Source organism: Prenolepis imparis, unplaced genomic scaffold (assembly GCF_030444845.1).
Source record: "Prenolepis imparis isolate NDT839.2.m4 unplaced genomic scaffold, iyPreImpa1.0 SCAF_4, whole genome shotgun sequence".
Taxonomy (NCBI): domain Eukaryota; kingdom Metazoa; phylum Arthropoda; class Insecta; order Hymenoptera; family Formicidae; genus Prenolepis; species Prenolepis imparis.
The window spans coordinates 19,228,246-19,251,786 of NW_028141162.1; the positions used below are offsets into that span (position 1 = coordinate 19,228,246).

Here is a 23,541-nt window from a genome sequence, read left to right on the forward strand (position 1 = left end):
CCCACTACTTGTAGTTCTCCCGAAAATTATCAATTGAGTGACGACGACGACGACGACGACGATGATGATGGCTACGAAAGCGTGAAAACTGACTGCGACAAGGATTACGCTGCTAGCAACATAAATGTCGATCCCGTTCTAATTCGTAATATTCAAACTCAAACGGATAATATAATAGAGACAAAAAATTTGTCAAGCGTCGAGCAGTCAATTAAAAAAGAAGAAGAAAAAGAAGAAAGATTTGCGAGATTTGAGAAATAAAAACCGAAGTTATTCAAATAATACCAGGATCGACGCGTTCGTCTTTGTGTCGAAAAAATGAACTCTTGCGAAATTCTACGAGCATTGCGCCATATCGATGCCAAGCATGTGGGTGTCTATCCCGCCGACAAAGTTCCGAGGGTGTGGACGAGGTCGACGGCTATCGTCGCTAATACAGACGATCATAAACGACCTGGAGAACATTGGGTCGCCTTTTTCCTCGATGAACACGGAACAGGCACCTACTTCGACAGCTACGGAATACCGCCTCTGGAGCCCGGATTTCTCCTTCGTCTTCGACGAAACTCAATCATCCATCGATGGAATACCCGACAACTACAAGGATTTTTCTCACAAACTTGCGGACAATATAGCTGTGTATTTCTATATTACATGTCTGTTGGTTACGATCTTAATCAATTTCTTACTCTATTTACCGAAAATTGTGAACACAACGATCGATTAATCGTACATTTATTTCGCAAAATCTTTCTTCGTTGAAATAAGAAACGTGTTAACGTAGTTGCTAACCGATATCATATTTAATTCAGTAATTTTAATAACATACTTTATGTATCACTTTTAACTTTATGTATTTGTAATATCAATATATATGAAAAATTTATAATAAATGTGTGTGAAACTTTTTTACTTGAATTCTTTTATATTTTTCCCACATCTTCTACCCTTTACCTTATAGCGAAATAGAAACTCGATCTTTTTAAAAACTTTAGCGTAATTTACGGTCTCGGCAACGACATTTGTCTAAATATTGCGTCTCAGTCTCCGATGCCCGAACATATTTAGTTTTATAACCCGCCCATTGTCAGCGAATGCTACCCTTCCTATTTGTTCCTACGTATCGTTTACTAGAATGCGAACTCGAATGCGCGTGTTTTCTATTAGGCCTCCTTTTGTTACCCGAGATGTCGATAATATCCGACAACGCGGCGCTGAAGCGATTAGCCGAAATTGTAAGCGGGCACGGGTGGAGTTCCGAATAGGTGAACCCTCCGATTTTTTTGAAACTACACTATTTTTTGTATTTTTGAACGCTGATTACGAATATGATAATGAAAATTTGCGACAATTTCATTTTCAAGGTCAAAACAAAAAAACTGAAAAAATATAACTTTTTAGATATTATTTCGATAAATATTGGTGTAAGAAAAAAATGTTTCAAATAAAAGTTATAGTTCTTGTAAAAATACATCATTTATGTTCTATACATTTTTTGCGTAAAACTGAAAGTTTTCGAGAAAATCGATGTTAAAAACTAAAAACGGCGGGTGAAGTTCCGAAAAGTGCTCACCTCTGATTTTTTTGAATCTCAGTATTCTTACGTATTTGCACTGATTACGAATATCATAGTGAAAATTGGCGCATCTCTCATTCTCATAGTGAAAATCATGAAAAACCCATAAAAATTTTTGATCTTACAGAGAAAAACATTTTATGTCCTATTAATTTTTACCGTACGAGTGATAGTTTTCAACAAAAACGATGGAATCTAAATCTTATATCTGTTCTCCCATCTAAGCATGTACTTTGCAGTACATATACGATTCCACATGGGTTTACAACTTTCCACGTAGAGCGAGGTTCCACGCAAACCTATTTGTCTAGTTTTTCGGTAGTTGGGCCCCCCGCAGGGGGGCGGAACCAACTGTTTCCACGCATACACTTTTCCACGCGAAGCGAGGATCCACATGGGTTTGCAACTTTCCACGCAGAGCGAGGTTCCACGCAAACCTATTTGTCTAGTTTTTCGGTAGTGGTGCCCCCCGCAGGGGGGCGGAACCCACTGTTTCCACGCATACACTTTTCCACGCGAAGCGAGGTTCCACATGGGTTTGCAACTTTCCACGCAATCCCAATGTTTCCACGCATACACTTTTCCGCAAAAAATTTATAGAACATAAATGATGTATTTTTATAAGAACTGCAACTGTTATTTGAAACATTTTTTTGTTACATCAATATTTATTGAAATAATGTCTAAGAAGTTATATTTTTTCAGTTTTTTTGAGTTTTGACCTTGAAAATGACCTTGTCGAAAATTTTCATTATCATATTCGTAATCAGCGTTCAAAAATACAAAAAATAGTGTAGTTTCAAAAAAATCGGAGGGTTCACCTATTCGGAACTTTATCCCAAAAATCAACCAATCAGCGTGCCGGGCCACTATAGTTAGAGTCTATCATAGACGGTCGGGGTGTCATAAACCCCCACGCCGGCTTCGCTATACCTCGATTTTTATCGCCATTTTGTCGGCTTTTTCCAAAACCCTCCCTACTCACCCTCCATCTTTCCAAAAAAAATCAGCCAATCAGAATGCTGGGCCACTATGGAGAGAGCCTATCAGAACCCTGGGTCTAATGACCCTAATAAACAAATAGACCAATCAGCGATCGAAAAGCCGTGTCTAGCCACGCCCCTCTGGCGCCAGCGGCCGAGTGGTGGCGGTTTGTTTTGACTCGCTATAGTGGCCCATATCTACTAGAAGATTCAGATATTTTCTCTATAATATAATATAATAATGACTATTATATTATACATCAGATTGTATCACACATTAAGCTGAAGATGGTCCAAAAAAGGACCGAAACGTTCTAAAGAAATAAAGAATAAGTATACAAAATTTTGCGTTCTTATTTCCGACGCACCGGCTCTTATTAGCCTATTCCTTTAATCCTTTATTCGAATATAACTGAGCCTTATCTCTATCAAAATATTCTTTTTTTCCTCAATAAAACCTCTTAAATTCTTTTCAAAAAAATTTATAACATTTTAGACTTAAAAACAAAATTTTGTAGCTATTGACGCAGAGGGGATTCAGATATTTTCGATATTTTTAGACTATTTTTCGATTTTTTTTTTCAATTTTTTTTTTAAATCGCACTTTTTGGTATTTTGCACTATTCCGATCTATAAAATAAGTATTTCCTTTTTTATGGACCACATACTAATTATGTGAAAAAAGTGGCCGTCGTTAAAATCGACCAAAAATATGAAAAAATGTACTTTGTGTGATGCGAATCAAAAGTTGAAATGGGCATGATCTTCAAAATATGCTAGTTTTTAAGCTATGAGCCCACAGTTTTCAATTTTTTATCTAAAAATGAGCAAAAATATTACATTTATGGGCTCGTAGCTTAAAAACTAGCATATTTGAAGGTCGTGTCTATTTGAATTTCTGATCAGCATCACACAAAGTACACTTTTCCATACTTTTGATCGATTTTAATGGCGGCCACTTTTTTATATAATTAGTGCGTGGTTCTTTTCTTTTTTTAATTTATCAATATTTGTTCCGAAAAATATATTCAAAGAAAAAGATAACCACCTTATTATAATAATATTTTTTTTCAAGTTATAGATATTTGAAATTTTTAAATTCAATTTTTAAAAATTGTTTAATTCAAAAATCAAGAGATAAACATTTTTAAAAATTTATGGAAGCTACTTTCAATAGTTACAAAAACATGAAAAAAATGAAGCAAATAAAAAATGGACGGGGAAAAAAGTCATTGATTTGAAATGCCCTGCTATATACACATTTAAAACTCATTTTAATATTTCTAATACTAAATTATTATATTCCTAATTAATATATTCCTAATATTATATTATAATTAAATATTACTCAATATTTCGCGAACGACTGCGGCATCGTTCGGATAATGTTTCCGTAGCATTTCGTTTGGCACATAATGAGTACCTTCGAATTTACAGAAATATTTTCCAATTTCTACATTATTGATCCATTCTGAGGTGCAAATCGATATAACGCCAAAAATAGAAAAAATAAAATAAAAATAAAAAATAAAATAAAAAATGTATCATTCTATGTAATACAAATAAATATATCACAGAATAAAATACAAATATAACATAAAATAAAACATAATAATACGTACTTTGTGGCACATAACACAGGTCATTATCAAGTAACAAAACGTAGTATGGTTGCGCTTGCCAATTATCGATGTTATACAGGTAATTTTGACTTCTAAAGTAATACTGATTACAGTATCGCGAAGGATCCTGAAAACGTTCAATTCGGCATTCGTTGTGCCATCCTATTATGACACCAGCAATGTCTTTAATTATATTATGCTTATATATATGTCTATGTCTACCAGTCAATCCAATTGCATATTTTATATCAGGCGATCTTTATTCGTAAACTTCTTGATCTGATGGAGTGCATATTGACTGAAAAATTAACACATAATTAATGTCCCATACAGCAAATGAAACTAAAAGATAACTAGAGGATGTCTTTTTCAAGTTATCTTTTCGACAAAGTGAGAAGATGTCTAAAAGACATCTTTTGGTCTTATCGAAAAAGACATCGTAAAAAAGATATCTATAAGACATCTTTTATACGTATCGAAAAAGACATCATTAAAAAGATATCTATAAGACTTTTTTTAATGCTCTCTTTTTTGGTAAAATGAAAAAAAAATAAAAATATCTTTCCGACCAATCAAAAACATATTATATATTTTATATTATAATTTAACATATTATTAAACTCCATTACTCAATATATCGATCAAAAAGTAAAAACTGTTTTATCATGCGTGCTGCAAGTTCAACTCGTAGCCCCCTCAAGATGCGAACTGCGACTGGTCTTGATCTCTTTTGTTCCCGACCATCACGGAGAGAAGAGCAGGTGCGAAGAGCGATCCCGCATATTCTTCATATTCTAAATAAGGTAATTCTTATTTCTTTTAATATAATTATAAGAAATCTTTAAATAAATTATTAGAAAAAATAATTTTATACTTATACATATATATATATATATATATATATTTGTTTTTTTGCTAATAACTGATTTTTTGTAAATTATATATATTGAAGCAGAGGTTATGCTCGCGAAACGCCAGAACCTTTATTAAATATTAGATCTTTTGTTAATTATTAGAACATTACCAAAGAAATAAAAACTATTAATCTTTTAATTAATACTATATTTTAAGAAATTATATACATTTATATAATTCATCGGCACAAAAGAGTAAAACAAAAGAATACGGGTACTTTTCCGTTTTACATGCCGAACAGAGGACCGTCGTGCACTGTTGCCAGTTTCGAAACGCGCAACATGCCAACCGCTTGGCTACCGCTTTGCTTCTTGCCGCGCGGTAAGCGTTTCCGCGTCCTATGTGAAGAAGCCCTACGACTTGGCGTGTTGCGCGTCCCGAAACTGGCAACAGTTCCGTCGTGGCACAAAAAAAAAATACTTGTTTTTTGCAAAGTTGATTTCATACCCCATGTTCCGATATTACTGCCAGTACTGAAAATATATAATATACGTAACGTAAACTATAGATTTTCACTACTGGCAGTAATATCGAAACATGCCCATAATGTCACATTTATCGAACAACATTGTTATAATGCTTTATATTTTTCTAGGAGAGAACAGTGACGATTTCTCATCAATAATTTTGAGGATATCGGAGGACTGGTTGTACAGTGAGTGCAACGATAGAAAAAGTTGACTTCCCGCAAGTGATGTAAATAGTTGTGTGTTGTGTCAATACACTTTCGTGCTTATTCCAATCAAAACCAGGATATTGAAGAATATAACGGTGAGTACAATAAAAACAATATCCAGAAATTATGTAAATAAACTTTTGTATAATATCTGATTATTCTCTCAATATTTTGTATACAGTTTGTATTAATATATATTTGCATGCTTACTTGTTTTTCGCAAAGTTGATTTCATACCTCATGTTCCGATATTACTGCCAGTACTGAAAATATATAATATACGTAACGTAAACTATAGATTTTCACTACTGGCAATAATATCGAAACATGCCCATAATGTCACATTTATCGAACAACATTGTTATAATGCTTTATATTTTTCTAGGAGAGAACAGTGACGATTTCTCATCAATAATTTTGAGGATATCGGAGGACTGGTTGTACAGTGAGTGCAACGATAGAAAAAGTTGACTTCCCGCAAGTGATGTAAATAGTTGTGTGTTGTGTCAATACACTTTCGTGCTTATTCCAATCAAAACCAGGATATTGAAGAATATAACGGTGAGTACAATAAAAACAATATCCAGAAATTATGTAAATAAACTTTTGTATAATATCTGATTATTCTCTCAATATTTTGTATACAGTTTGTATTAATATATATTTGCATGCTTACTTGTTTTTCGCAAAGTTGATTTCATACCTCATGTTCCGATATTACTGCCAGTACTGAAAATATATAATATACGTAACGTAAACTATAGATTTTCACTACTGGCAATAATATCGAAACATGCCCATAATGTCACATTTATCGAACAACATTGTTATAATGCTTTATATTTTTCTAGGAGAGAACAGTGACGATTTCTCATCACAATAATTTCGAGGATATCGGAGGACTGGTTGTACAGTGAGTGCAACAATAGAAAAAGTTGACTTCCCGCAAGTGATGTAAATAGTGTCAATACATTGCACTTTCGTGCTTATTCCAATTAAAACTAGGATATTGAAGAATATAATGGTGAGTACAAATAAAAACGACAATTTCCAATTTCCAAATTATGTAAATATACTTCTGCTTAATATGTGGTATTCTATTTTAAAACATGCATTACTATTTTATGAAAACCAAGCCTTTCGTCGAAAAGTGTTTTGTATAAAAGTTGTAAAATTTTTAGGGGGATGTTTTGTTGTAAGCATAATCTTATTCCAAATGGAGACATATTGGAGATTTAAAGGTCATTATTATATTTTTAAATGGAACTACCATAATTTTCTTACATAAATCGATAAATCGATTTCTCGTAATATTTGGCGTAAAAAATTGTTAAAATGGAATAGTCGGAAAATAAATAAAATACGAAATATTTTATGCTTTATTCTGACATTATTTTGACCAAAAATATGAAATATTTTATAATGCATTCTTTTTTTCGATAATCATATCTTAATAATTTTCTGTATAGAATAAGGAGATGAATCAATTTGTATAAAAAAATCTATAATTATTCAAAAGAAAGGTACGTAGTTGCACATTGTAAATTTTTTTTTTATTGGAAGTTTTTTTCTTACATCGATTAATTTATCTCATTATTTTATGCAGAAAATTATTAAGGTAAGATTATCGAAAAATGAGTATATTATGTTGTGTGCCTCGAACAAGGCACTGGGGTTGCGCCGAATTAAGGATGAGGATCCTCGGGTCGACCGGGACGTCGTAGGAAGATAGGAAGATTATTCTCTCTTCTTTTGATTAAAAATATTTTTATTTCGGATTGAATATGGTTTCGCTTTATTTCTCGTCCTTTCTTTAAATATATATTCGCGTAACATTCGATGAGCGTATATTCGTATTCCTCTCAATAATTCAGGTCTTTGTTAGTGAGTCTCGTTCTGATGTTCTGGTTTCTTATTAGCGATTTCGTTACTTCTCATTCAGATCTTAACTTGCGACTCACCCGCGGGCTGACTCTCGGTCTTTGTTTCTTGAATTTCTTTCGGGAGAGGCCCTTGGAAACAGGTCTCTGATTGGTTAGTAATATTCACGCGTTTTTATTCTAACTGCAAGCGAAGCAGGTTGAAGTCGCAGGTCTTCGCTTGCATCTCGCGGTTTCCGGTGCTTCGCGCGTGTCTCGCTGCGTTAGCGTTTTCACGCGACGAGCGTTTGTCGAGAGCGCTCTTTTATACGTAAAAATATCTTATAATATTCTATAAAAATATTTAGTGAATTCTTATTCCTAATAACTACTGGTTATAGTTCGGGCTATAACAATTATGACAGAGTAAATAAGTATAAAATACCTCGTAAACCATTTATTTTTCGACTATTCAACTCTATACAATTTTTTATGCCAAATATTACAAGGAATCGATTTATTTAAGAAAATTATTGTTATGTGTAAATAGTGGTTCAATTATTGTTATGTGTAAATAGTGGTTTAAGAAAGTAATGATCTTGAAATTTCAAAAATGCCTCCATCTAAAATAAGACTATAATATGTTTACAACACGATGCCCGCCTCGAAATGCTATAACTTTTGTATGAAACATTTTTCGATGGAAGCCGCGTTTTAGAAACATAGCAATGCATTATTTAAAATAGGACATCCTGTATATACAGGGTATTCCACATAAAGTGTTACAAAAATCGTGTGGATCATTACGCTGAACACTCTGTATATATATCAATAAATTATGTACAATTTGTTTCTAAAAGTTTCGCCTTTGTATTGTTTAGAATATATAAAGATAGCTGTTATAACAAATCACATAAAGTTTCTCCGTTTTTTTTTTTTAACTTTATATGAATTTGTATATGATTTAGAGAATTTTTACCGTATGTTTTATACGTGCCTTATATTTCTTTAATTATACAAAAAGTCAAAAACGTTTATATTTCTTATTTTCTTATTTCACACACACATTATTACACTTACATTGTGCAAGATTGTTTTATAGTGTATCCGATTTTCTCGTAAATTTTAAATTTAAAGTTTAAAAAATCATTTTAAATATTTTGAACTGTATTTTTTGAGAATTTTTGCTTACGAGAATATCACTTTGCAAGGATATATTTGAAAGTTTATGTTTTCTGATATATACAAAAGATAATCATTTAAACATAATTACGAAACATGATCATTAATTTCGTATAAAGCATAAAATAGCTGATCTAAAGATTTATAAATAATTGTAATAAATATAATTTATTTCAGTTTAAATGGTTGTTTCCAGTGTGTTAATTAATTTATTGCAAAATTCTTTTTCTTTTTATAATCAGTTATATATATATATATATATATATATATAATATATATATATATATATATATGGATATATAATCAAATGAAAAGTATATATTTTATTAAAGTAGATTTAAACAGGATATTATGTTTTAATATTAATTTGTTTTTATAATATATAGGTTCAACAAATAGCACTAGAAAATGCGACAAATGAAAAGATTTCGTGAATTATGGCGGCGACAAAAAAATCGTCGATTAAAGCAGATGCAAAATTCTAACAATTTCGTTCCACAAATTGTTAATAATTTAAATCAGAAAGCAAGCAATCCTTTATTTGATAGAAAAATCTGTCATCATGTGCCTCAATTTGTTCTTGATAATAACATTTGTGATAATTTTTCTGAAAATATGGTTACCAATGCAGCAATCAATCGGTCTAATGTAGTAGATGATTTTACATTTTCTATTTCTTCTGAAAGAGAACATCTGTTATCTAATAAGCAACTTTCACTTGGTAAAAAATTAATTCTTTGGACTGATAAACATAAAATTGAACAAAAAAGTTTAACTTCTTTACTTGGCATATTAAGAAGCGAAGGTCATAATCTCCTTCCTAAGGATGGTAGAACATTAATGCGTACTCCATGTTCTACAATACTTTATAACCGATCGGGTGGACATTACTATCACTATGGTTTGCAAAATGGAATAATTGATCAATTAAAACAATTAAATATATTAATTTCGAATAATATTATTTACATTAATGTAAATATCGATGGTCTTCCTATTTCCAAAAGTTCTAAAAGTCAATTATGGCCTATCTTAGCTCAAATCGTTTGTGAAGATTCTGTACCTTTTATTGTGGGCGCATACCATGGATATAGTAAGCCAACTTTATGTAATAGTTTTTTACAACATTTTGTCGAAGAGTTCAAGCAATTAAATACAGTTGGTTTTTCATATGAAAATCATATGTATTATGTTAAAATTAGAGCAATTATATGTGATAGTCCAGCGCGATCATTTGTAACTTCTACAAAAGGTCATAATGGTTATTTTGGATGCAGTAAATGTACTGTAGAAGGAGATTATGAAAATCGTCGAATGCTTTTTCTTGATGAAAATTGTCCTTTACGAACAGATGAATCGTTTAAGTTACGAAAAAATCCAGAACATCATACTGGAACATCTCTTTTTGAAAAAATTCCATTACCAATGGTTACGACTTTTCCGCTTGATTACATGCATTTGATATGCCTTGGTCAAATGAAAAAATTGCTGAGTTTATGGTTAAGAGGATCTACTCAAATTAAGTGTCGATTATCCGGCGAACAAATAAAAAATTTAACTCTGGATATGCTTACTTTAAAAAAATATGTTTGTTCTGAATTTGTCAGGATTCCAACTAATGTTGAAGAATTGGATAGGTGGAAAGCCACTGAATTTCGAGTTTTTTTATTATATCTTGGTCCTATTTTGTTATATAAATATTTCCCCTACAATTATTTAAAACATTTCACTGCATTTCATTGTGCAATTCGAATATTATGTGATCCTCAAGATTATTTAAAAAATAATCGGTATGCAAAAGAACTTTTACTTTACTTTGTTCAATATTATAAGATTTTATATGGTAAAGATAATATGATTTATACAGTTCATAATTTAATACATTTAAGTGATGATGCAAATCAATTTGGACCGCTGGATAGTTTCAGCACTTTTCCTTTCGAAAATCATTTGCACAGTTTAAAAAAATTGTTGAGAAAGTCTGAAAAGCCTTTGCCACAAATTCATCGTAGAATAATTGAGAAGAATACAGCAAATAAATATAAGCAAAGTAAGAATATAATAAATTATCCAATATTAATTTCGCAAAAAAAAAATGACATTCCATTTGGATGCTCTCATTCTTATGAATCGTTGAAATTTCGCGATTTTAAATTATCCTGTTCTTCACAAAGAGATTGTTATTGTTATTTAAAAAATAATAAAATTTCGATGATAAATTATATAGGATTACAAAATGGGAATCCTGTCATAATTGGTCAAGAATTTAAAAATTATTCATCTCTTCAATTTTATCCATGTAATTCCCAATACATGAATGTTTTTGTAGTCAGTAACGATTTAACTGAACTAAAATGTTTTTCTGTGAACGAAATTGTAAGAAAAGCTGTACTGCTTCCATATGAAAGGAACCAATTTTGTGTCTTTCCACTTCTTCATTCAAACTTAATATCAGGTATATAAATTGATGACGGCACAAAATTAGTTCTTAATTTTTTATACTTTTAATATAATTTTATATTGTTTTCTCCCTTTTTTTATATAGATGATGTTTTACGTTGCGATTGGTCATAAGTGGTGTTCAGTTGTACCACAATCATGGATTAATATTGATGAAAAATTATGCGCATGGCCATCACATGGTGTTAATACGTCAAAAGCAATTAAAAAAGCATTATTTCCACAATCGTCATGGGAGAACGTTTCATATAATTATCTCTTGGGACCATTTAGTATGAATAACAATATAAAAAATAATTTTTTAATATATTGAATCAGGCAAAGGATGGGCTAATGAGAGCCCCAGGAGCGGAAATAAGGCGCAATACTCTTGTTTGTTTAAAATGTTTTATTCTAATATGAACGTTTCGGCCCTTCCTTCGGACCATCCTTAGCAAATTAGGTAATAAAAATTTTATTGCATTTTCTTAACATCTGTCGACATCTTCAATTAGCTCTCTATTAATTTGTTTAAAAGAAGTGTAAAGAATTTCAGATAATCGGAGAAGTTTTATTCTTTCATTTAATTTTGTTAAAGATGGTCCAAAGGAACCGAAACGTGTTCATATTAGACTAAAAGATTTTAAACAAACAAGAGTGTTGCGCCTGATTTTCACGCCTGGTTATCATTAGCTCATTCTTTACCTGATTTTATATATTGTATATCACAGTCTTTTTTGTATTATAATTTTTTAATAATTATTTACTATTAATATTTTTCATCATTTTTGTAGATTCATTTGAAGAGGCGAAAAATAGAGAGAAAGATGCCGAATTTGTGTCATCGGATGATGCAAAAATAAACGCTCTCCAAAATAAAGAAACTATTCTTCCTTTAAAAAGAAAAATAAAATGTAAAGTATATGATAGTTACAATGATACAGAATCGACTGACACAGATTCGATTTCTGGTATGTTTTTTACATTTAAATTAAATAATATTTTTAATTTTTTCCTTCTTTCTTAATTTTTTGTTTTTATATTTACATTTTACTCTTAATTTTGTTTTTATATTATGCTTTTAATAATAATAATAATATTTTTGGTAAAAAATTTTTTGGAAAATAATCAAACTGATGTTAATTTTTTAATAATAATAATTATATAGTTTATATAGTTTTATAGATTTTTTAAATGTAATATCTTGTATATTTTTTTATATTTGCAGATGTGAAAACTGTTAAAAAAATTATTTTGACTCCTCCAAGTAATTATGACATTTGTAATAAAAATTCAAATATAGATTTTAGGAAAGAAGGTAATTTTTTATATGATTATAAATAGAATTTTAAAACAAAAAGTTATTTTTTAAATATAATTAAAGCTAGATTATACAGTTTTTATATAGTTGTATAGATTTTTTAAATGTAATATCTTGTATATTTTTTTATATTTGCAGATGTGAAAACTGTTAAAAAAATTATTTTGACTCCTCCAAGTAATTATGACATTTGTAATAAAAATTCAGATATAGATTTTAGGAAAGAAGGTAATTTTTTATATGATTATAAATAGAACTTTAAAACAAAGTTATTTTTTAAATATAATTAAAGCTATATTATACAGTTTTTATATAGTTGTATAGATTTTTTAAATGTAATATCTTGTATATTTTTTTATATTTGCAGATGTGAAAACTGTTAAAAAAAGTATTTCGATTCCTCCAAGTAATTGTGATATTTATAACAAAAATTCAGATATAGATGTTAGGAAAGAAGGTAATTTTTTATATGATTATAAATAGAACTTATTATATATATGTACACAATACACTAAACATAATATTTACATATTTCATATACAATTATACACACACACGTATACACGTGTATGGATTTTCATTATTAAATTATATTTTTCGTTTTTTTATTCTTTTTTTAGATGCACTTGAACAGATTCAATGTTTGTCATCATCAGATTCTTCTGATGATATGAATGAATCAACAAATATAAATGAACAATTATTGGATTATGGTAATTATTTTTACAAAGCAATGAATTTTTTGAAGTTAAAAGTTATTTGCTATTAACAATATTTATATTGCTTACAAAAAATTAATTACAATTTATATATTGTTTTAATAGATAATATACAGAAAGATATTCAAAGAGATAAATATTTGGAAAAACATCCAAAGAAGATAAACACATCTATGAGTGCCCCTTTATTTAATGTGAAAGAAAAGCGACCTGTTCCTGTGATAAAACACAGTATGTAATAATGCTATTATAATTTTATATTTTATTTATATTTTTTATATTTTTTCTTTTAAATTCTTTTGTTTTTTAGTTGATTATAATCCCGCACTTAATGTTAAGATCACGAAAGAAATGAAGCATGAATTTTGTAATGGTAATTGGAAAAAATATTTTTTATAGATTATTTGTACAATTTTTACCATCGGTCTACATCTTTAATTTTTGACAATTATTTTTTTCCAGTAAAAAAGAATGATTCTGCATTACAAATAATGCAAAAGTATAAAAATCAAAATGTAGAAACGGATGTTAATGTAAAAGAAACTTCAAACAAAGGTATTTTCTAGTATATTCGTATACTTAACTGTTTTTACATTTCATTTAATTATTTTATATTTTATTTTGGATTTTTAGAAGAAAATGCGCCAGAAGATTTAGTATCAATAAATCGAATACTGGAAACAGTCTTGGTTGTAAATAGAAAATTGGATTCGCTGTCTGCGATGAACCGAAAATTGGATTTAATCTTGGCCTTTAATGATGAGCAAAATCCATTATTAACAAATTGCTCTGAGGAACTGTTACCTGATTTTCCATTAAAGTCTATGGAAGACTTTAAAAAATTTTGTACGGATTTAAATGAGAATGAGGAACAACGAAAACAATTTGTAAGTTGTTTTAAATTATTTTTATAAAGAGACAAATTAACACCTAAAATGAACATTTTAAGTAATATTTTGTATTTAATTTATAGCAAAAAAAGATTCGTAATATGGGTGGAAAATCGGCAGAAAATCATTTGATTAATTCTTTAGTCATAACTCTTACCAATGAACTTGCTACGAATCTAACATGGGAAGGGCAACGCCAGACAGAAGGGATTAAAAATACAACTTTTGCGAATGTTATCTTAGGTAATTATAAATTGATAAAATTTCTTTAATATTAAACTAAGTTTTAATATTTTTTTTTATAATAATTCTTTTTAGGCACTATTTCAAACATGTACACTTCATCAAATTATTACAATTTGAAAACTAAATTTTCGGAATGGTTGCGAAGAGCGGGAGACAGACATCGATATCAATTAAAAAAATTTAATCATACGTAATTTGATTTCATGAATGGAGGCTCTTGAAACAAGATATTGCAAAGGTAAAAGTAATGTTGCTTATTTAACATCGCACATCTTGTAGTTATCTTGATCTTGCTAAATTGTCGTTTCTATTTATGTAGGTTGCAAATTGTTCGTTGAATACAACAATGGCAACATTCCATCCCATGAGTGAGTTTAAGTCGTACGGCTGCAGTTGTTTCCGGTATCGCTTCGGTCTCAGGACATCTCAATCATTCAGTTCAAGTTGCACGGCTTCAATTGTTTCCGGTGCCGCTTCGGTCTCAGGACATCTCAATCATCAGTTCACAGTTTGTATTGTATTCTGTATTTTATCCAACCGCACTGTTGCAATTTATTATTTAGTATCAAAACATTTCTTTGTTTCGTTAAGTTGTTGAACTTTGTTTCGCGAATGCAGCGGTAAGCTCAAAATCTTATTAAGGATGCTCTTGCAATGAAATTATAAAAATGCAAACTTCGATTAATACTAATTGTAAGTGTAGTTTTTGTAATGCAATAGCAATTGATATATATTTTTTATATTCTTTTTTATATGTTGCACATGCATTTATTAAATAACGAAAGTTAAAGTTAATTAGACACAGAGCCAAGTTATATAGTCTCTATAATAGCAACTGTTTTTTATCTATTTGCACATATACATGTGTATGCATTTCATATATTGTATATACATATATGTACGCGCGCGCGCGTGTGTGTATGTGTGTGTACAAAGTGTCCAGTAATAATCACTTTACCTTTTGTATGCAAGTACAGCGGATTAAACCGAGTAGGGAAGTCTTCTATCAGTTTACGATCTTCAAAATAATTAATGAGAAATTAATTAAAAAAAGATCAGCCAATTCACGCGAGCAGAAGCACGCGGCGAGAAGAAACGTCCTATGATAACGCGATAGGTGCACAGCGAAACGGTGGGAGGAACGCTCTACAAAGGTCGATCGCTATGAAAAGTGGCGCGTAACACTAGAACCTCGCGCCTAACTATTTTCTCTCTCTCAGAGAGAAAGAGAGGGGGAGAGAGAGAGAGAGAGAGAGAGAGAGAGAGAGAGAGAGAGAGAGAGAGAGTGTGTGTGTGTGTGTGTGTGTGTGAGAGAGAGAGAGAGAGAGAGAGAGAGAGAGACGGGAATAGACAGACAAACAGAAAGGAACAGACAAACGGACATAGAGGAACAGACAGACAAACAGACAGAGACAGGCAGGTAGGCAGACCGACACAGAAAAGGTTGATTCAGACTATACGGCACGGACCGTCACGTTCCGGCAACGGCACGTATCGACACCGACACGACAAATTTTTGCTTATATTCAGACTGGTTCGGCAATCGTCCGTCATCCGTCCGTCAGTTTTACAGCAGTCACAAAATGGACGAATTATCTAGCGATGATGAATTGGCTCTTATAGCCTTACTTTTAGATGAAAATGAATCCGATGTAAAAAAAAGTAAAGAAAGAAAAAAACGAAAATGGGTACATCCCATATTAAAACAAAGAAAACTTGAAGGAGAGCATTGGACTTTGTTTAAAGATTTATTAAAATATGAAGACAAATTTTATCAATATTTTAGAATGCCGCAATGCCAATTTTTTGATTTATTAAAATTAATTGAACCAATATTGCAAAAACAAAATACGTCGTTTCGTGAGGCAATTTCACCGACAGAAAGACTTGCAGTTTGTTTAAGGTAAAGATTTTTTATTGGACACATTTTACAATTTCAATTTCATAATTCAAAATATGATGGCGATTGAGTTGCGATTCTTGAAGGTGAAAAAGATGCTGATATTGTTGATATCGACGGTGACGATGATAGTGATGGTGATGATGAAGGATGTGATGCATTGTATCCAGTGTGATAGAATTGTATTTGTGTAGGTGTAGAATGTTGTGTAGAATGATGTTGTGTGGAGTGTTGTGTAGAATTATGTTGTGTGGGTGTATTAGGTGCAAAAAATGGTTGTTCCTGCATAATTTGTTTCATTTCCAAGTCAGTGATGATGGAGAATATTTGCGACTTGGCTATGTTTTGGTAATAAGGAGAAAATTTTTTTACACTTGCTGCAATACTTGAAAAAAATGTGTCTATTGGACTGCATTGTTGAGTAGGTGGAGTTTGCGCTTTAATATTTTTTTTCTCCAGCAAATATTTCATCATCACTGTTGATGCCGTTTCTGGTTGTGTTTGATATTTTCCCTTAATCCTAGCCACATTAGTGATACTTTTTCTTTTAATTTCTTTTTGTTTTTGTGACTTTATTTCTTTTTGTGATTCTTCATCCACATCATCACTATTGTCCTTATCATCGTTTCGATTATCTTCTTTATCATCATTTCGATCATCTCCTTTCTCATCGTTTCGATCATCTCCTTTCTCATTGTTTTTTTCATTATATTCGTTTTCATTCGGTTCATCTTCATTATCATCACTAACATCTTCTAAATTACTGCATGTGTCTCTTTCCTGCATGAATGGTAACAGAAACGACATTTCATCTTCAAATTTCCATTTTTTTATTTTTGAGGCGGCCTGTCCACTTTTTGTTTCACGCTTTTTTTTATAGCTCTTCTGAAGGAATCTCGAAGATTCGTCCATGTTTTTTTACAAAGAGTCGCTGGAAAAAAAAGACATTTATATAGAAATTTAAAAAATATATAAATAAGCATAGAACTAAGGAAAAAAAAGAAAAGAAAACGAGTATACATATAAAGTATATATTTTGTAGGTTCTTAGCTACTGGTGATTCGTTTAGAACAATAGCTACCAGTTATCGACTCGGACATTCAACGGTGCAATCGATTGTCATTCAAGTATGTGAAGCGATAATAGAGAATTTGATGTCACTAACAATGCCAAAGCCTACAGTGGATAAATGGAAAAAAATTGCCGAAGAGTTTTGGGATATTTGGAATTTTCCAAACTGTATAGGCGCTCTCGATGGGAAACATGTAGTCATTCAAGCTCCCGCAAATAGTGGATCTCAATTTTTTAATTATAAGAAAACGTTTTCCATTGTCCTCTTAGCATTAGTCGATGCACATTACAGATTTATCGCGGTAGATATAGGCGGATATGGTAAGAATAGCGATGGAGGCCTATTTGCCAATTCTAAATTAGGCAAAGCTCTCGAAAAAAATTAATTGAATGTCCCGAAAGACAATGCGCTTCCTAATACGCAGAACGTTATGCCTTATGTCATAGTTGGCGATGAGGCATTTCCATTAAAAAAAAATTTACTGAGACCATATCCTGGTTCGCAAATTCAGGAAGATAGATCAAAAAGAATTTTTAATTACCGTCTCTCACGCGCACGAAGAGTTTCAGAAAATGTGTTCGGAATACTGAGTCAAAAATTTCAGCTTTACAATCGAAGACTGAAGTTAAAACCAGAAAATGCAGATAAAATCATTTTGACTACGTGCATTTTGCACAATTATATCCGAGATTATAATATTAACGTACAAGATGGTGCGCATAATAATAGCATTGACGCTGGTTTGCAAAATTTACCACGACAAGGAGGAAGTGCAGCAAATACTGCATTTATTGTTCGAGACGCATTCAAAGAATTTTTTATCACGGAACATGGCCGTGTTGAATGGCAAGACACAATAAATTAGAAACTATTGTATAAGAATAAATTATTAAACTTACCTGGCTGGTTCATTTCTTTCGCAATTCTTCTCCAAGCATTTTCTTTAAATACATTGTCACTATATTTTGCATGACTCATTACATATAAAGAGTCACAGGATTTAACATTTTCAATTAATTTTTCTTGATCCATTTTTTGCTGCGTCCGTTCACTACTGTTATACATAAGACGCTTGAGCTCAGGAATGATACTAGCTGTATATCATCCCTGAACTCGAGCGTCTTATGTCTGCGATATATATATGTATATATATATATGTATATATATTATATTATATTATATATATATATGTATATATATATTATATTATATATATTATATATTATATATTATATTATATATATATATATGTGTATATATATATTATATTATATTATATATATATATATATGTATATAATATAATATATATAATATATATATATATATATATATATATATTATATTATATTATATTAGCCGAAATGCAACCCGGCCGCAGGCCTGATCTAATTCATACTGGCAGACCCAGCACCGACACGTACCGATACGGACCGGCACGGACCGTCAAAATATTCTTTGCGATAATGTCGGTCTATGCCGGTACGTTCCGTTAACGGAACGTGCAGGTCGATGTCGGTTAGTGTGGACAGTCTCATTTAAAACGCATGTTTTAATGTTTTGTCGTGTCGGTGTCGATACGTGCCGTTGCCGGAACGTGACGGTCCGTGCCGTATAGTCTGAATCAACCTAAAGACAGACGTAGAAACAAACGAACATACAGAGAGGGATTGACAAACAGGGGTGCTTTCGCGAAAGATCAAAATGATCCAGATTAAAATGATCCGTGCATTCCGTGCGTTATAATTGGTCAAATCTGAAATTTCATTGAATAAAATTTCAATGAGATTGACTCTCATTGTAACTTTATTCAATGAAATTTCAGATTTGGCCAATCACAACACACGGATCATTTTAATCTGGATCATTTTGATCTTTCGCGAAAGCACCCCAGACCAAGACAGAGCGGCACAGAAAGACAGACGAAGAAACAGACAGAAAAGGACTGACAAACAGACAGAGACAGACAGACGATCACCACAGACAGACAGACAAATAGTGAGAGAGGGAGAGAGAGAAAGAGAGAGAGAGAGAATAATTTGATACGAGGCTCCAACATTATACGCCGCTCGTAGCCATCGTCCTTTGTAGAGGACTCTTCTTACCTTTTTGCCGCGCGCCTAGTATCGCGTTACCGTAAGATGTTTATTCTCACCGCGCACTTCTACTCACGCGGATTGGTCGATCTCTTTTTGATCAATTTCTCATTAATTATTGTGAAAATCGCAAAATGGTAAAGGACTTTCTTATTCGATTTGACCCGCTCTACCTGCACACGACAAGTGAGGCGATTATTACCAGACATCCTTTATACCTGTATACTGTGTGTGTGTGTGTGTGTGTGTATTCCGTTCAGCGAGAGCATACCCACCGATCGCACAAAAACTCGTTCGTTTTGCGCAGGTCTCCGCCTAAAAAACTGCACTCTGTACTGCTCGTGCAGCTTATACCGAATAGCGTGTCCTCACTTTGTTTGTCTATGCACATGGGTCTTGTTGTTCTTGTCCGTATTAAAAAAATATAAAAAAGCCTTTAACGAGTCATGAAAATGTGTGACTTATGTCTATAAATCCTAGATCGATGTTTTATTGTTCTGAACAATGGCGTACAACTTATGGTTTTTGGATTAACCAATACTACGTATTTTAATTGGCTTTATATTCGTAGTTATTTAATATCGACGGATGCATGTGCACATTATTTTCAACAATTTCTTTGATAGACGTTTGATCTAACATGAGGCGAGAAGTATAATGTTCTAAATATTAATTTATATAAATTTTGCCTTTGATAGATGTTTGATATAACATAAAGCGAGAAAAAAAGCATAGCATATTCTCAATATTCCACAACTTCTGCCTTATCTTAATAAGAATTGACAATCTCTTGTCATTGGAATAAAGAGTAACTCTTCTTACTGAAAGTTGCATTCGTAGACATGTTTATTTTTTTGATTTGTCCAAATATTTATCTGTGGATATTTCTCTTTTTGAATATTATCTTTGTGTTACTCTTTATTCTAAGTCATCTCTTGTAAATATAAATAAATATTAATTTATACAACTTCTGCTTTTGATAGATATGTCTGATCTATAATACGAGGCGAGAAAAAAGCATAATATTCTCAATATTCGACAACTTCTGCCTCATCTTAATAAGAATTGACAATCTCTTAATTGTCATTGGAATAAAGAGTAAAACTCTTCTTACTGAAAGTTGCATTTGTAGATGTTTATTTTTTTGGTTTCTCCAAATATATTTATCTCTTTGAATATTTCTCTTTTTGAATATTATCTTTGTGTTACTCTTTATTCTCTGAATCATATCTCTTGTAAATGTAATAAAGTATAATAATGTTAATTACTGTCTTACTGCTCAACCGTAATTGGTTGATTCGCTTTACTGCGCTTACGTTTTTCTAAGGTGCCAGATCTCTTATTGGAAGTTGTATTTATGTATGAATATACATAAATACAACTTCCAATAAGGACGCATCTATCTATTAGATGTGCCTCTAATAAAGAGGCACATCTAATAGATAGATGCGTGCTTCTAAAGTTAGAAGCGCAAATAAATGTACCCAAGGGCACATTTATCGAGAGTAGCATAAATATGCTATAAATGTGGTACAAAATAGGTTTTTTACGCGACTGTCTCTAGATGCGCCGCTAAATGGGAACTCATAATACGCCTTTGTCTTTAATTGTTTATAGCTCGAAGATTAATACATCGACATTTTCGCTAAAAAAAGATGATTGGAAAGATATATAATTTTAAACAAATTATATGTATATACATGAGTTTCGTAAAGTAAATAAATGTTATGAGTAAGTGTTATATAAAGTTAATGAATATGTTATAAATATGAACTACAAAATATGTATTTATTTAAATTATATGTGTACATTTGAATGTTTCGAAAACAATATATATATATCCCAAAAAATATTTTAGACGGAAATTTTTTGACTTTAGAGAAGCATCTAGTATTATCACTATCTTGCAATAAGTGAAAATTCTTCAGAAAGTATAAAATTCGCTTGATTTTGTTTTAATATTACTATATTTAATATATTTTCTGAAACTAATAAAATAAGTATATAAAATATAATATCTTTATTTTGAACAAGAGTAGTATGTGGGCCACTATAGTGAGTCAAAACAAACCCCCATCACTCAGCCACTGGCGCCAGAGGGGCGTGGCTAGACAGAGCTTTTCGATCCGTGATTGGTCGATCCGCTAATGGGGGTCATTAGGCCCAGGGCTCTGATAGGCCTAACTATAGTGGCCCAGGACTCTGATTGGTTGGTTTTGTTTTTGGGAAGAGAGTGGGAGAGTATACAGGGTTTTTGAAAAAAGCCGACAAAATATCGTGGTATAGCGTAGCAGGCGTGGGGATTATGGCACCCCACCCCGTCTATGATAGGCTCTAACTATAGTGGCCCAGCACTCTGATTGGTTGATTTTTTTTTTTTTTTTTTTGGAAGAGTAGGGGGTGAGCAGACAGTGTTTCTGAAAAAAGCCGAGAAAATGTCGATAAAAAAAACGCGGTATAACAAAGCCGTCATAGAGCGGTTGGTCCCCGGTGATCGTGTATAACGCTGAAAAAAGATAAATAAAAAACGCACTAATTTCGGTTGACCGTCGTTACTCGGCGTCGCATTGACGGGTAGCGTCGGCATCGTCGCTAATAAAGAAAACAAAAAGATATACAAAAAGTACATGCGGCTAGCCTCCGCTTTCAATTTAAGCTAATTATCGTCACCTCGGGTAACAAAAAGAGGCCTAATAGAAAACACGTGCATTCGAGTTCGCATTCTAGTGACGCTACGTAAAGGTTTTATTGCTGAAAAAAATAAAAAAAGTACAAGCGGCTAGTGCCCGCTTACAATTTCGGCTAATCGCTTCAGCGCCGCATTGTCGGATATTATTGACACCTCGGGTAACAAAAGGAGGCCTAATAGAAAACACGCGCATTCGAGTTCGCATTCTAGTAAACGATACGTAGGAACAGATAGGAAGGGTAGCATTCGCTGACAATGGGCGGGTAATAAAACTAAATATGTTCGGGCATCGGAGACTGAGACGCAATATTTAGACAAATGTCGTTGCCGAGACCGTAAATTACGCTAAAGTTTTTAAAAAGATCGAGTCTCTATTTCGCTATGAGGTAAAGGGTAGAAGATGTGGGAAAAATATAAAAGAATTCAAGTAAAAAAGTTTCACACACATTTATTATAAATTTTTCATATATATTGATATTACAAATACATAAAGTTAAAAGTGATACATAAAGTATGTTATTAAAATTACTGAATTAAATATGATATCGGTTAGCAACTACGTTAACACGTTTCTTATTTCAACGAAGAAAGATTTTGCGAAATAAATGTACGATTAATCGGTCGTTGTGTTCACAATTTTCGGTAATAGAGTAAGAAATTGATCAAGATCGTAACCGACAGACATGTAATATAGAAATACACAGCTATATTGTCCGCAAGTTTGTGAGAAAAATCCTTGTAGTTGTCGAATATTCCATCGATGGATGATGGAGTTTCGTCGAAGACGAAGGAAAAATCCGGGCTCCAGAGGCGGTATTCCGTAGCTGTCGAAGTAGGTGCCTGTTCCGTGTTCATCGAGGAAAAAGGCGACCCAATGTTCTCCAGGTCGTTTATGATCGTCTGTATTAGCGACGATAGAGGTCGACCTCGTCCACACCCTCGGAACTCTGTCGGCGGGATAGACACCCACATGCTTGGCATCGATATGGCGCAATGCTCGTAGAATTTCGCAAGAGTTCATTTTTTCGACACAAAGACGAACGCGTCGATCCTGGTATTATTTGAATAACTTCGGTTTTTATTTCTCCTGCAAATCTTTCTTCTTTTTCTTCTTCTTTTTTAATTGTCTGCTCGACGCTTGACAAATTTTTTGTCTCTATTATGTTATCCGTTTGAGTTTGAATATTACGAATTAGAACGGGATTGATTTTATGTTGCTAGCAGCGTAATCCTTGTCGCAGTCAGTTTTCACGCTTTCGTAGCCATCATCGTCGTCGTCACTCAATTGATAATTTTCGGGAGAACTACAAGTAGTGGGCTGACTAACGCTGAGAGTATCGCTGCTGCCGGTATTATT

General features: G+C 32.1%; 1 protein-coding gene across 1 annotated transcript; it reads left to right on the plus strand.

Annotated features, from left to right (window-relative positions):
• Positions 1 to 11,224: 11,224 nt before the first annotated feature.
• LOC145935244 (uncharacterized) lies at positions 11,225 to 14,454 on the plus strand. Its single transcript, XM_083036390.1, has 10 exons — positions 11,225 to 11,268; positions 11,359 to 11,545; positions 12,047 to 12,223; positions 12,481 to 12,570; positions 12,941 to 12,979; positions 13,194 to 13,286; positions 13,398 to 13,523; positions 13,755 to 13,847; positions 13,926 to 14,179; positions 14,266 to 14,454. The coding sequence occupies exons 2-10, from the start codon at positions 11,359 to 11,361 to the stop codon at positions 14,452 to 14,454; spliced, it is 1,248 nt and encodes a 415-aa protein (XP_082892516.1). The 5' UTR covers positions 11,225 to 11,268.
• Positions 14,455 to 23,541: the final 9,087 nt, after the last annotated feature.